This window comes from Onychomys torridus, chromosome 8, assembly GCF_903995425.1.
Source record: "Onychomys torridus chromosome 8, mOncTor1.1, whole genome shotgun sequence".
Lineage (NCBI taxonomy): Eukaryota > Metazoa > Chordata > Mammalia > Rodentia > Cricetidae > Onychomys > Onychomys torridus.
The window spans coordinates 31,807,142-31,819,470 of NC_050450.1; the positions used below are offsets into that span (position 1 = coordinate 31,807,142).

General features: G+C 43.4%; 1 protein-coding gene and 1 non-coding gene across 2 annotated transcripts; both read right to left on the reverse strand.

Moving 5' to 3' along the window:
- Positions 1 to 482: 482 nt before the first annotated feature.
- Positions 483 to 7,953, reverse strand: Pttg1 (PTTG1 regulator of sister chromatid separation, securin). Its single transcript, XM_036197548.1, has 6 exons — positions 7,891 to 7,953; positions 7,303 to 7,400; positions 6,025 to 6,203; positions 4,474 to 4,606; positions 1,289 to 1,447; positions 483 to 618 (listed from the first exon to the last, which is right to left on the reverse strand). Exons 2-6 carry the CDS (start codon positions 7,388 to 7,390, stop codon positions 539 to 541), a joined length of 639 nt encoding a protein of 212 aa, XP_036053441.1. The 5' UTR covers positions 7,391 to 7,400; positions 7,891 to 7,953; the 3' UTR covers positions 483 to 538.
- A 1,925-nt stretch (positions 7,954 to 9,878) lies between these two features.
- On the reverse strand, positions 9,879 to 10,028 carry LOC118590578. Its single transcript, XR_004945846.1, has one exon. It is a non-coding gene; the product is annotated as a U12 minor spliceosomal RNA (small nuclear RNA).
- Positions 10,029 to 12,329: the final 2,301 nt, after the last annotated feature.

The window sequence follows — 12,329 nt, forward strand, 5'->3', positions numbered from 1 at the left end:
GACTGGCATAATGTGCCAACAGACAAAACATATTCCCTTCAAAAACAAAGGTGCCAGCTCCGTATTATAGACTTAGATGTTAAATGCATTAATGCTTATCAAATACTTATGCCCACAACTGGATAAACAACCGATTCCTATAGGAGGGAGTGAACCCTACTGTCAGTAAATTACCTGCTATAATCTTCAAAGTACCTAACTGAAGATGCTGAAGGGGCTGGGTCCTCAGCAGAGTTAGAGCCTTTCAGATTCTGGTTACTGAATACTAAAGGCATTAGAACTAAATAGAACTGGTGATAAAGAATGTGTAACAATAAATACTTAATGAGCTGGAAGTGACTCTTCTAATTAAGAGATCTAATAACTGTCACTAGTCAATAGCCACAAAAAGGCAATAGTGAAGGGTTTACTTTCGAAGGAAAACAGCAGTATCTTCTAATGCCAAGAAATACCAGTGAGTTAGTAAGAATTCACGTCCCCCATACACATACACGCACAAATGCTTTATTAATACAACATAAACTATAAAGGAGTAAGTTTAAATATCTGCATCGTAACAAACAGGCGGCAATTCAACATCCAGGGTGGACAGAATGCTGGAAGGAGATTGCAGCGGATCTGGAGGGAAAGGAATTTCTCATTAGAGTTCTGCAAATCCTGTAGCCGTTATCCATAACACACACTAGCTGCTACTTTCATCCTAGATTCATTTAACTAACGAATCTCATACAACATGCAGATGTCTTAAATGTGGCGGTGGTCTCAGAATTGACTGTCAAGAAGTAGGTCTTAAAAAGTATGTGAACCCACTTGTTCTTTCGAGCATCAGGAAAGTCTAAGTCCTAAAATAGGACCAACCACCCATGTCATCAGAGCAGATGGTCTGTTGATGTCTTCTGACAGCCAGTTCCAACTAAGACCTTAAGCTTTGGGCAGTAAGGAGGTCTACACTGCAGCACAGGTGTCCTGGTCCTGGTAGCCATGGATGGAACCTGGATTGCTCAACCGATCATGGTTACCACAGACGTCAACTCATAGCCTAAAAAGATGTATGTTTTAAATTTCATCCTCTGCTATAACTAAAGGCTGACCAGATTCCAGAATTACTTCATTTGCAATTAAAATATTAATGGCTGAGGAAAGTTCTTATTACTCTGAAATTCTGCCCCAGTAGTCCCAAGGACAGAAACTGCACACAGGCTCACCTGTACAACTCTGTCCCCACAGCAATGCAAGAGTCATGTAACAAGTTGCTCACAGCTTTTCGAGAAGACACTGGCTCACTTACTAGATTCCCATGGTAGAAAGGGTGTCTTCAGAGGCGAAGGGGGGTCCAGGTGCAGCAGCTTCTCAAGCCCACTCTCCTCATTCAGGATCATGAGAGGCACTCCATTCAAGGGGAGATGTGCAATCTGGTGCTCCTCAGGCAGGTCAAAACTCTCAAAATCTGTCACAAAGGGAAGCAAGCATCAGAGTGATGCTCCTTCAGCCCAGTCAAGGCAACAGCAGTGAAGTACATCAAGTCAAAATATTCTTTGCCCAATGGGGATTGATAGCCCAATAGGGCCAGCTTTGGCAAGCATTAACATAAGCCCAGGAACTGCAGCCATGCGGTTGGATTCTCCAGAAGGTAATGTATGGTAACTGCTTTTTCAAGTATGTTTGAGAACATGTCACCCAGACACCTAGGAGATTAAGGATAACACTGAAGGTCACTGACCTCCATTTATTAACAGTAGCATGCCAGCTAAGCATTTTCATTCTCACAATCCTACTCAATCTGGAGTAGTACCTACTTCTCAGGAGAGGTTCTGTGCAACATTTTTTGACCTCCTGAAATTCATTTAGCCCCCTTTGAAGATACCTTAAAATTTGTGAGTCTGAATGTAGCCATTATGAAACCATTAGTTCTGTTCTTTGTGAGCTGCCTGTTTTTCCTTTATGGTTCTTAGTTGTTCTTTTGCAGAGCTGCCAGCTTAAGTCGTGCTGGGATCAAGAATAATGGGCCTCGGCAGTTCGTGTTCCTGGAGTTGTGTCCATACCCACAAGCTCCAGAAGAGAATTTGACATCACTGCTGCCATTGTTGCTGTTATAACAGTAAAGACCACCGCTACTACTGTTTCTGGGATTGCCATTTCATAACTGGTTACTACAGCTAGCACAGTGGAGACCCTGGCAGCAACAGTAGCTACCACAGTTAATTAATTTTCCATTCTGTTGGGCATGACAAATTTAAATCAATAGTTATATACATTTCAATTGGCTTTGAAAGTTATAAATTTACAAACTCAAGTTCCATTTGCTCTCGGGATACCATCTTACAAGGACTCCAATTTGCAGTAAGGCTTGTTAAAGAAGGGAATGGCTCAGTTGCCTTTAGCCTACTGGCTATGGATGGGTTAAGACTTCTGTTGGTCTTTTCTGTGTCGAACACACAGATTGCAAGCCCAGTGCCACTTAGAGATCTTTGGCAACAGTTAACTCTGCAGCTCTCACACGATTGAGCCTGTATAATAATGAGTATTCAGAGACAGGTAAATCCTGGGGGGTGCTCACAACCTAAGACAGAACACCTATGTGGCCTGAACAGGTATCTCCATGACAGGTAAGGTGACCTGCTGACATCCCATGCAACCTAAATCAGAAGCTCATTTTTTAGTAAAAGCGGAGGGGACCTGTAGGTCCCTGGTCCCCGTTTTGGGTACCTGTTGCATTGCTTGCCAATCTTGTCCTTGATATCCTCCCTATGCTAATTCCCTGTGAGATTCCACCTTCCTGAATGCTTAGCTCAGTGGTAGAGCTCTTGCCTAGCAAGCACAAGACCCAGGGTTCGATCCTCAGCTCAAAAAAAAAAAAAAAAAAAAAAAAATCAGAAGCGAACTTCTGCCCTCCAGGGTTCTCCCATTGTGCTGTAAGCCTGTATTCAAGACCTCCCTCCTTCAATAAACGGCATTCAGTATTCAAAGAAAAAAAAGGAGAAGAGGGGAAAGGAGGAGAAGGAGGAGGAGGAGGAGGAGGAGAGGAGGAGGAGGAAGAAGAAGGGGTCAAGATCATGATGGGGAAACCCATAGAGACAGCTGACCGGTGCTAGCTGGAGCTCACTGACTCTGGACTGACAGCTCGGGAACCTGCATGGGACTGAACTAGGCCCACTGGATGTGGGTGACAGTTATGTGACTTGATTTGTTCGTGGGTTCCCTGGCAGCAGGACCAGGACTTATCCCAGGTACATGAACTGACTTTTTGGAGCCCATTCCCTGTGGTGGGATACCTTGCTCAGTCTTGATACAATGGGGAGGGGCTAAGCTCTCCTTCAACTTGGTATGCCAGACTTTGTTGACTACTATGGGAGGCCTTACCCACTCTGAGGAGTAGATGGGGGCAGAGTGGGAAGGAGGTGAGGAGATGGGAGAAGGGGAGGGAGGGGGAACTGAGGTTGATATGTAAAATGAAAAAAAATTATAAATAAATATATAAAATAAAATAAATAAACAATAAATATGAAAAATATTCTTTGCCACTACTCGTAATTAAAAATATAGAGCCAATTTAATAATAGGCAGTTAAATAATTAAGTCACTGCCTTAAAATAAATAATATTTTTACCATACTCAGCAAAATGTATAATTGTAACAGCTCTTAACGTCTCTTTAATAGACTATGTGATTAAGTATGGTGGGTAGCACAAGACTATAATCCAAGCACTTGGAAGGCTGACACAGGAAGATCACCATAAGTTTGAAGCCACCCTGAGCTACAAAACAAGTTCCCATTCCGTAGTGAGGTCACAGAAAAGGGATTCGCAATGATCTGAGTTGTAAGTCAAGCCAGGATTTTTTCCTGGAAGACAGTTTTCATCTTAAAAGTGAATGTGTTTGTCTAATAACCTCTCAAGGAATGAGAGAAGTCTATCACACTTCAAGGAAAATTTTGTTACCAATGATAGAACTCAGAAACATAAAAAAGTTTAGTATTGTGGACCACTCACCTGCAATAGTTAGCATGATGTTAATTTGAAATTTTCTCTTGCATTACTTTAGACTTGCCCTTTTCTTTTTGTTTGAGAGGGGGTCTCTCTACACAGCCCTGGCTGGCCTCGAATTCAGTTCAGTATACTTCTGTCTGGGACTAAAGAAAGCTATACTTGACCCTTTCTGATGACATCAGAGGTGATATCAAACAATACACTTATTTCAGACAGGATCTCTTTATGTATCCCTGGCTATCCTGGAACTCATGTGTAGACCAGGCTGGCAGTGAACTTATATAATGACCTTGAGCTTCTGATTTTCCTCAACATCTTTGCTCCCATTCTCCCCATGACCAAAGGTGATAGCCTGGCAAGTGACTCCACCTGAACAAGTCTGTAACCCAGGTTAGGACAGTTTCAGAGCCTGTATGCACATCACAGTCACGTGGTATTACAGTGAGAATTTCCAGCCAAGAGCGTTTCTCCATACCAAAGACCTTACCTAGAGGATTGAAGGGGAAGAACTTCTCTATTTCTGGGTAGGTATCATCAGAAGCAGGATCAGAGCCCTGCGTCTTAGCAACCTTCTCAGAGATAGGGACAGAGTCTTGTGTCTTAGCAACCTTCTCAGTGATCTAGAAAACCCAAAGAAAAAGCACCCGTTAGAAGTCTTGCCACCTACATGGTAACATGAGGTTGGAGGGTCTCTTCAAATGATGACTCCACACTTTACAATTTGTCAATTCCATGTTACAATTCTTGGTTTTCAGGATTCAGTCAGAAGATAAGGAGAGAACTGACTCCTGGCAATTGTTCTCCGACCTCGACATGAATGCCATCACATGTGCAGACCCTGCCCTCCCCATACATACACACAAAAGCTAAGGGGCTGGAGAGATGACTCAGTGGTTAAGAGTACTTGCTCCTCTTACAGAGGACCCAAGTTCCGCTCTCAGCACCCACAGGGCGATCACAGCTGTCTGTAACTCCAGTTCGAAGGATGATGTCCCTTTAAAGTCCTCCTCAGGCACATGGTACACTTACATACCATAGAGGCAAACAGCCATACACAAAACTAAGACTATTGTTTGTTAAGTTAAGCCAGAAATTTTAGCACCTATCCACATATATTCCCAAGAACATTGAGCAGGGTTAATTCAAGGCTAATTAGTTAGCTCGGCTGTTCAAACCCAACAGTAGAGAAGATAGGCTTGAGGCACTCCAGAATAGTCATTTTTACCTTATAAAAGTATGATTTTTCTGCCACTGTTACCTGAATCGTTTGCTTGGCTAATATTAACATGTTTGTTTTCCTTAAATATATGGGATTAAGAAGAAGCAAAACATAAAACCATCTGAAGAATACCAGGGAGGCAATCAATAGCAAGCAGCAAGCCAAAACAGAAGCCTGGATGCTCTGGATCTTACCTCATCTATGTGTATGCCAGAATTGGGGGGGGGGGATCCTCTAGCTCAGGCTGGCCTTCAACCAGCCCATCCCCCAGCTTCAGCTTCCCCAAGTGTTAGGGTTGCAGGTGTCTATCAAACCCAGCTAAGTACTTCACACATCTGCTAAGTGGCTTCTAACCAGCTTCTTCCTGGTACTAGTTAAGGACAGCTGAGGCAAAAATCAGCATTAGCTGCTTCTAAGACTTACAATCCCAAGATTCTGAGCCCAGAAGTAGTGTGGCAAGCCTTTCCTCTGTTCATTTGTTTATGGACCTCTATTCATCTCCTACGTGGAAGAAAGCCAGGTAGGAAGTCCATTTTTAAGCATTAAAAGTGCCACAGTGGCACTTGAGATGGCTCAGTGATTAAGAGCACTTGCTGCTGCTTTTCCAAAGAAGCTGGATTCAGTTCCTAGCACATCTAAGTCAGCTCACAACTGCCTACAACTCCAGTTCCAAAGGACCCAATGCCCTCTTTTCTGCTCTCCCAGAGTGCCCACACACATGCAGAATTCATGTACATTGATGCCCACATGAATGAAAATAATAAACCTTTTTTTTTTTTTTGAAGTGCAAAGTACATCATCTTCGTATTGCTCACTCACCTTTTTCACAGTCAAAGTTGGCTGTTTTTGTTTGAGGGGTCTATTGGTCTTCACTGGCTTTTCTGTAGCTCTGTTGACCGTTCCCAAAGCCTTTCTGCTGGCTTTAGGCAGGGCTGGAGCTTTGAACACTTTGCCAACTTGTGGCTTTGAAACCTGCAACTTCCCATCTAAGGCCTTGACTGTTGAAAAAAGTATAATCATAAGAATATTAGGAGCTCAGCCAGCACAGCTGCCAAACCTAACCACCTGAGTTCAACCCCCAAACCCCACATAGTGTAAGGGGAACTGACTCTCACAGGTTGTCCCCTGACCTCCACAGGCACACCACGGAGTGTGTGTGCCCTGACACACACACAAACAAAGGTAATAAATACAGTGTTCTTAAAGATTAGACCAAATAAGGGGCTGGGGATTTAGCTCAGTGGTAGAGCGCTTGCCTAGAAAGCGCAAGGCCCTGGGTTAGGTCCTCAGCTCCGACAAAAAAAAAAAAAAAAAGATTAGACCAAATAAACAGCTCATCAACTTGACCCAATTCTCGCCCACAAATCCATGCTGTGTTTTTTTGGAAATGTTTTAGCACACTGTTAAATAACCTCATTAAGACAATAGGCTGACAGCCGGGTGTGGTAGAGCACACCTTTGATCCCAGCACTCAGGAGACAAGAGGCAGGTGGATCTCAGTGAGTTCAAGGCCAACCTGGTCTACAAATCAAGTTCCAGGACAGCCAGAACTGTTACAGAGAAACTCTGTTTCAAAAAACAAAAAACATGAAGCCAGGCACTGTTGCATGTGCCTTTAATTCTAGCACTTGGGGAGGCAACAGAGGCAAGTGGACCTCTGAGTTCAATGCCAGCCTGATCTATATAGCAAGTTCCCGACCAGTTATAGCTGCACAGGGAGGCTCTGCCTCAAAAAATAGATTAAGCATAGAGCCTGGGGACGTAGCTTAATAGATAGAATGCTTGCCTAGCATTTGAGAATCCTCCCCACCCCACTTTCCATTCCCAGCACCGCATAAAGCAGGCACAGCGGCCCACACCTGTAATCACTGCCCTGGGCAGGTGAGGGCAGAAGGATCAGAAGTTCCAAGATCATCTAGGTTACATAAGGAACTAAAAGCCAGCCTGAACTACATGACACCTTTTCTAAAATTAAAATGATAATAAGCATGAAAATGTATCAAACATTTCTAACTCTAATCCACCACAATGTACACTAAAACCACCCTCATAACCCACCCGCAACACCTGTATATTTGAAGACAGACCAAGACTTACCACCAGACCCCAGCTTCAACCCATCCTTAGATACCAAACGGCTGCCTGGTTCTTCGTTATCCTTGTCAACAAAGATCAGAGTAGCCATCCTGGATTATCTAGGTGAGAGAACTACACATCAGATACTGGCATTGGGGAAGGCAGGAAGAGCTAAGTGGCAACAGAGACCAATATCTGATGGTACATGTGCACAAAAAAAAAAAAAAAAAATTAGAATTAAGATGGAGAAGCCAACAGGCTTCATCCAGATCTTAAATCTTCAAGCCTGGGTCAGAAATATCAAACTCCTACAGGGAAGGCAGTTGAAATTGGCACCCAACAAAACTCTGCCCAGGCTGTAATCTGAGTGATAGGGAGGAGGAGGAGGCAGGAGGTTCAGATGTTCAAGGTTTGTCTGGGGTACACAACAAGTTCGAGACCAGCCTGGCTGCTTGAGACCCTGAAGAGGGAGGCAGGGAAGAAAGAAAAGGAAAACAGTGACGTCGCGGGTCGAGCCCGCCAAGAGCACCCAGGGACACGGGACCGAGTGAGGCTCAGATCTCGACCCTGCTTCGGCCTCCGGTCAGCCCCCAGCCACCCCAAGCTCACCCACGACACCCCAACTGCTAAATTCAACCAAGTCTGCTCCACCAACGACACCGCACACCGCGGTTTAAAACACAACTCGCGCCTCAATTGGTCCATCCGAGAGGAGGCGGAGCCTGGAGTCTGAGAACCAATGAGAGCAACCGAAGTTTTCAGCCACCACCCCCATCCCGCGCCTCTCTCCCAGGAATTAAAAAACTAGGATCATACTTTGTCCAAAACTCCTGATAGGCTTTTTGTTATCCACAGCGTGGACCTGCGAGGAGGCACTAGCCCAGTAACGAAATCATCGTTTCTTTAAACTTTAAAGTCTTTTTTTTTTTTTTTGTAACAGGGTTTCATGTGACCCAGGCTGTCCTTCTAGCTATGTAGTGGATGATGTCCGATGACCTTGAACTGATCCTGCTTCCGTTCTCCTTAAGAGCTGGGATTACTGGCTATGCCACCATTACAGGCTTACTTTTATGTTTTTTGTTTGTTTGTTTGTTTGTTTGTTTTGGCTTTTTGAGATAGTCTCTTACTACGCCGCTCAGGCTTGCCCGGAACCCACTAGCCCGGGGATACTGGAATCAGAGTAGCCAGAGTGGATTCTCCAAGGGACAAGCATACATGTTGTATTTTAAAACGTCGGGAAGGAGTCCCACCATACAATAGGGTCCATGTAGGAAGTTTATTAGGAGGAGGGGAGAGTAAAGGGGCAGAGAAGGGCGCAGGGATCCACCCTGGGGACGAGGAAGGGGAAGAGAAAGGAGATGGGAGGTGGGCAAAGGCCCACCTTTTATAAGGAAACGAATACGCACAGGAACTGCTCTTAGTGGCTGCAGCTGAGGTATAACCTGTCAGGACCCTAAGGGCAGGCCAGTACAGATGCCTAAATGCTAACATACGTTGATTTGATACTAGCGTTTGGGAAAGACTAAAAAGGGTAACTAACAGTAGAGACCAAACTTCACCCAGGACACATGTGCACTAGAGAAGCCAAGAGGTTTATTCCAGATGTAAAATCTTCAAGTCAAAGTCAGAGGCACTAAACCACTGAGAAGATGGTTTGGGTCGGCACCCATCCAAACAGTCACTGAGACTGGAGAGATGGCTCAGCAGTTAAGAGTACTTGCTGTTCTTGCAGAGGACCCTGGTTGCCCTGGAACTCACTATGTAGACCAGAGATTCGCTTGTCTGTGCCTCCTGAGTAACAGTGATTTCTGCTTATTTTTAAGTATTGTGGAGATTCGACAGGTTTGAAGGCAAATGGAAATCGTTTGAGAACCCAGCCCTTCTCAATGAAATAAGCACTATTAATATCATTGGAGACTTTCCCTACACCCTTTTTTCCTGTGTGTTTGATTACGTTTAATTAGAAGAAAAGTTCCTTAGTCTGCTTGATGGGTCCATTCCAATGTCAGTCGTGTTGCATATTCCTGAGAACATTCTAGAGTTCTGTGATAGTGAGATATACGTCCTAGGATTTTCAGCCATTCTTTGCTGCTCAGATTCTTTTTAAAATGGTGGTAAGAGCCTGCAAAGTTCTCAGCCCTACAGAAAGCCACAAGAGACACTTGATGTGTGAGTGGTGGGTGGCAGAGCAAGAAAGCTTTCCATTATACTAGGAATAAAAGAGCAAAATTTCAGATGGTGATGGCGCACACCTTTAATCGCAGCACTTGGAAGGCTGAGGCAAGTAGATCTCTGTGAGTTTGAGGCCAGCCTGGTTTACACAGTTCCTGTAGCCTGCCAAGACTACATACTGAGACCTTGTCTCCGAAAGAAAAGGAATTATTCAAAGAGAAGTGGAGAATACACTTTGCTTTTGTGAAATGTTATAGGCAAAAACTTTGGTGCTGATAAAATTTAAAGAATGTACATTTATTTTGAAAAATATCCCCAAAGTTTCAGAGAGAGAGAGAGAGGTATTTAACACTATAAAATGCAGGACTGCCTTTTACACTTACAAGTAAGAATTTACACTAGGATCTGTCTTTTTTTTTTTTTTACGGGCAGACTACCGCACCTAGGCATCCCACAAAGTAGATGGGTCGCCTTAGGGGGTAACCTTTACCCTCTCAAAAATTCTTCTCACATTAGCAGTGAGGACTCGGGCGTCACCCCAATCATTATTTTTCTTACTCATAAGTTTAAGGCATAGGATCTGTCTTTTTACACCTAATGAATATATAACTCAAGCTTCCTTTAAATTCACTCAACAAATATTTCCTGTACATCTGTTAAATGCAGGGTACTACGCTAATCTTCAAAAAGAAGAGTCTAACTATAGGAGGTGAAGAATAAAGACAACACACACAGACACACACACACACAGACACACACACAGACACACACACACACAGACACACACACAGAGACACACACAGACACACACACATACATACACACACACACACACACACACACACACACATGCATACACACAGACACACACACACACACACACACACACACACACACACACACACACACACACACACACACACACACACACACACACACACACACACACAGACACACACACACACACACACACACACACACACACAGACACACACACACAGACACACACACAGAGACACACACACAGACACACAGAGACACACACACAGACAGACACACACACACACAGAGACACACACACACAGAGACACACACACAGACACACACACACACACACACACACCACTTATACCTTTACTGTCCCTTCTCTGTCCTATTCCTTTTACCCCCTCAGCCTCTTATTTTCTCCTTGTATCTCCTTCTAAATTTTGCTTCTTCATATTAAATCATGAGCCCACAAAAGTTTGGGTTTCAAAAATAAACCTGTATAAATTCCCACAGCTTTCACATGGGCATTCTCTAACTCCTTGGAAGGTTTTCTCCCTTTCTAACCTACAGGAAACATTTTCTCTGGTCCCACTGCAAGTGTAAATTATATAACCACCCTGTCTTTAAAAGGCCTTTGTTTTCTTAGTAATGAGATTCCTAGACAAGCTTTGTGGTTTCCACTTCTTACTGGGAAATAATGTGTCCTCTTGGTTGGTAAACTACCCTCATGTATAATACAGAGTCCTTAGCTAATACAAGTTTCTCCTGATCTAGCTTTACAAAAAGCAAGAATCCAGAGATGATCCCTGCCTTCCTGGTACCTCTGAAATCTTCTTGAGAACTCAAGCCTGAGGAAAAAAATTTTTTCTGAGAAAGCACTCTCTGGCTTTGAGCTGGATAATTAAGTCTCCACAGTCAGATTTCAAGAATTATTATATTATTATTTATTTGAATTTTTGTTTATCTTTTTGTTTGTTTTTCTTCCCCCCCCCCCCCCCAGCTGACGATGGAACCCAGGGCCTTGAGCTTGCTAGGCAAGCACTCTACCACTGAGCTAAATCCTCAACCCCTTGTTTGTTTTTCAAGACACAGTTTCTCTGTGTAGCCTTGGCTGTCTTGGAACTAGCTCTGTAGACCAGGCTCACAGAGACCTACCTGCCTCTGCCTCCCTAGTGCTGGGATCAAAGGCATGCACCACCACTGCCTGGCTCGGAAATTATTTCTATTTTTATTATTTTAAATGATTTTTCTATGCATTGTTGTTTTGTCTGCATGTATGTCTGTGTGAGGGTGACCAATCCCTTGGAACTGGAGTTATAGACAGTGTGAGCTGCCATGTAGGTGCTGGAAATTGAACCTGGTTCCTCTGGAAGACCAGCCAGTACTCTTAACCTCTGAGCCATCTCTCTGGCCCCAGGAATTACTTTAATTGTGGTTTCGGGGGAAAATCTGAGTAAGTCATAGACTCAACTGACCTTCGATCTTCTGTCATCAACTGCCATGAATAATCAAAATTCCTTTTACATTCCTAACTTCAGGCACTTCAAGTTCTTTTAAAAAGATCTATAACTTTGGGCTCTTTGACTGAGGTGGGGATGTTACCTATATTCATCTATATTTGAAAGGGAATTCCTGTGGAAGAAGTGTAAATAATTGTAAGACAGCACAAAGAAAAATTTCCAGGGATGACTTAGTAGTCAAGACAGCTTGCTGTTCTTACAGAGGACCCCGGATTGATTGGGTATTCAGCATCTTCAAGGTGGCTCACGATACATATATTTAAAATCTAAAAAATATATATGTATATCCAGTTCCAGAGGATATGATGCTGATGACGTGCAAACTCATACACCTAAATTAAAACAATAATTTCTTTAAAAAGAAAAAAGTTCCACCAAAATCACCTTTCTCCAGTAGTTGGTTTCATATTTTCTGTTTTATAAGGGACTATTTAAGTTTGTTTGTTTAAGACAGGGTCATATTATGTCACTGGCCAGGAACTCAAAGATCTGCCTATCTCCGCTGGGATTAAAGGCGTGCGCCATTACGCCTACTTTTTGGGTTTCTACAGTAAACATGTTTGCTAAAATTCTACTGTTCTAAAAGGA

Excerpts from the sequence above, each read along its gene's own strand:
- Pttg1 (XM_036197548.1), bottom strand. The coding sequence starts at position 7,390 with ATGGCTACTCTGATCTTTGTTGACAAGGATAACGAAGAACCAGGCAGC. Across the intron at positions 6,204-7,302 it reads GTTGAAGCTGGGGTCTGGTG|TCAAGGCCTTAGATGGGAAG; the intron begins GTAAGTCTTGGT and ends TTTTTTCAACAG. Across the intron at positions 1,448-4,473 it reads CTTCCCCTTCAATCCTCTAG|ATTTTGAGAGTTTTGACCTG; the intron begins GTAAGGTCTTTG and ends CCTTTGTGACAG.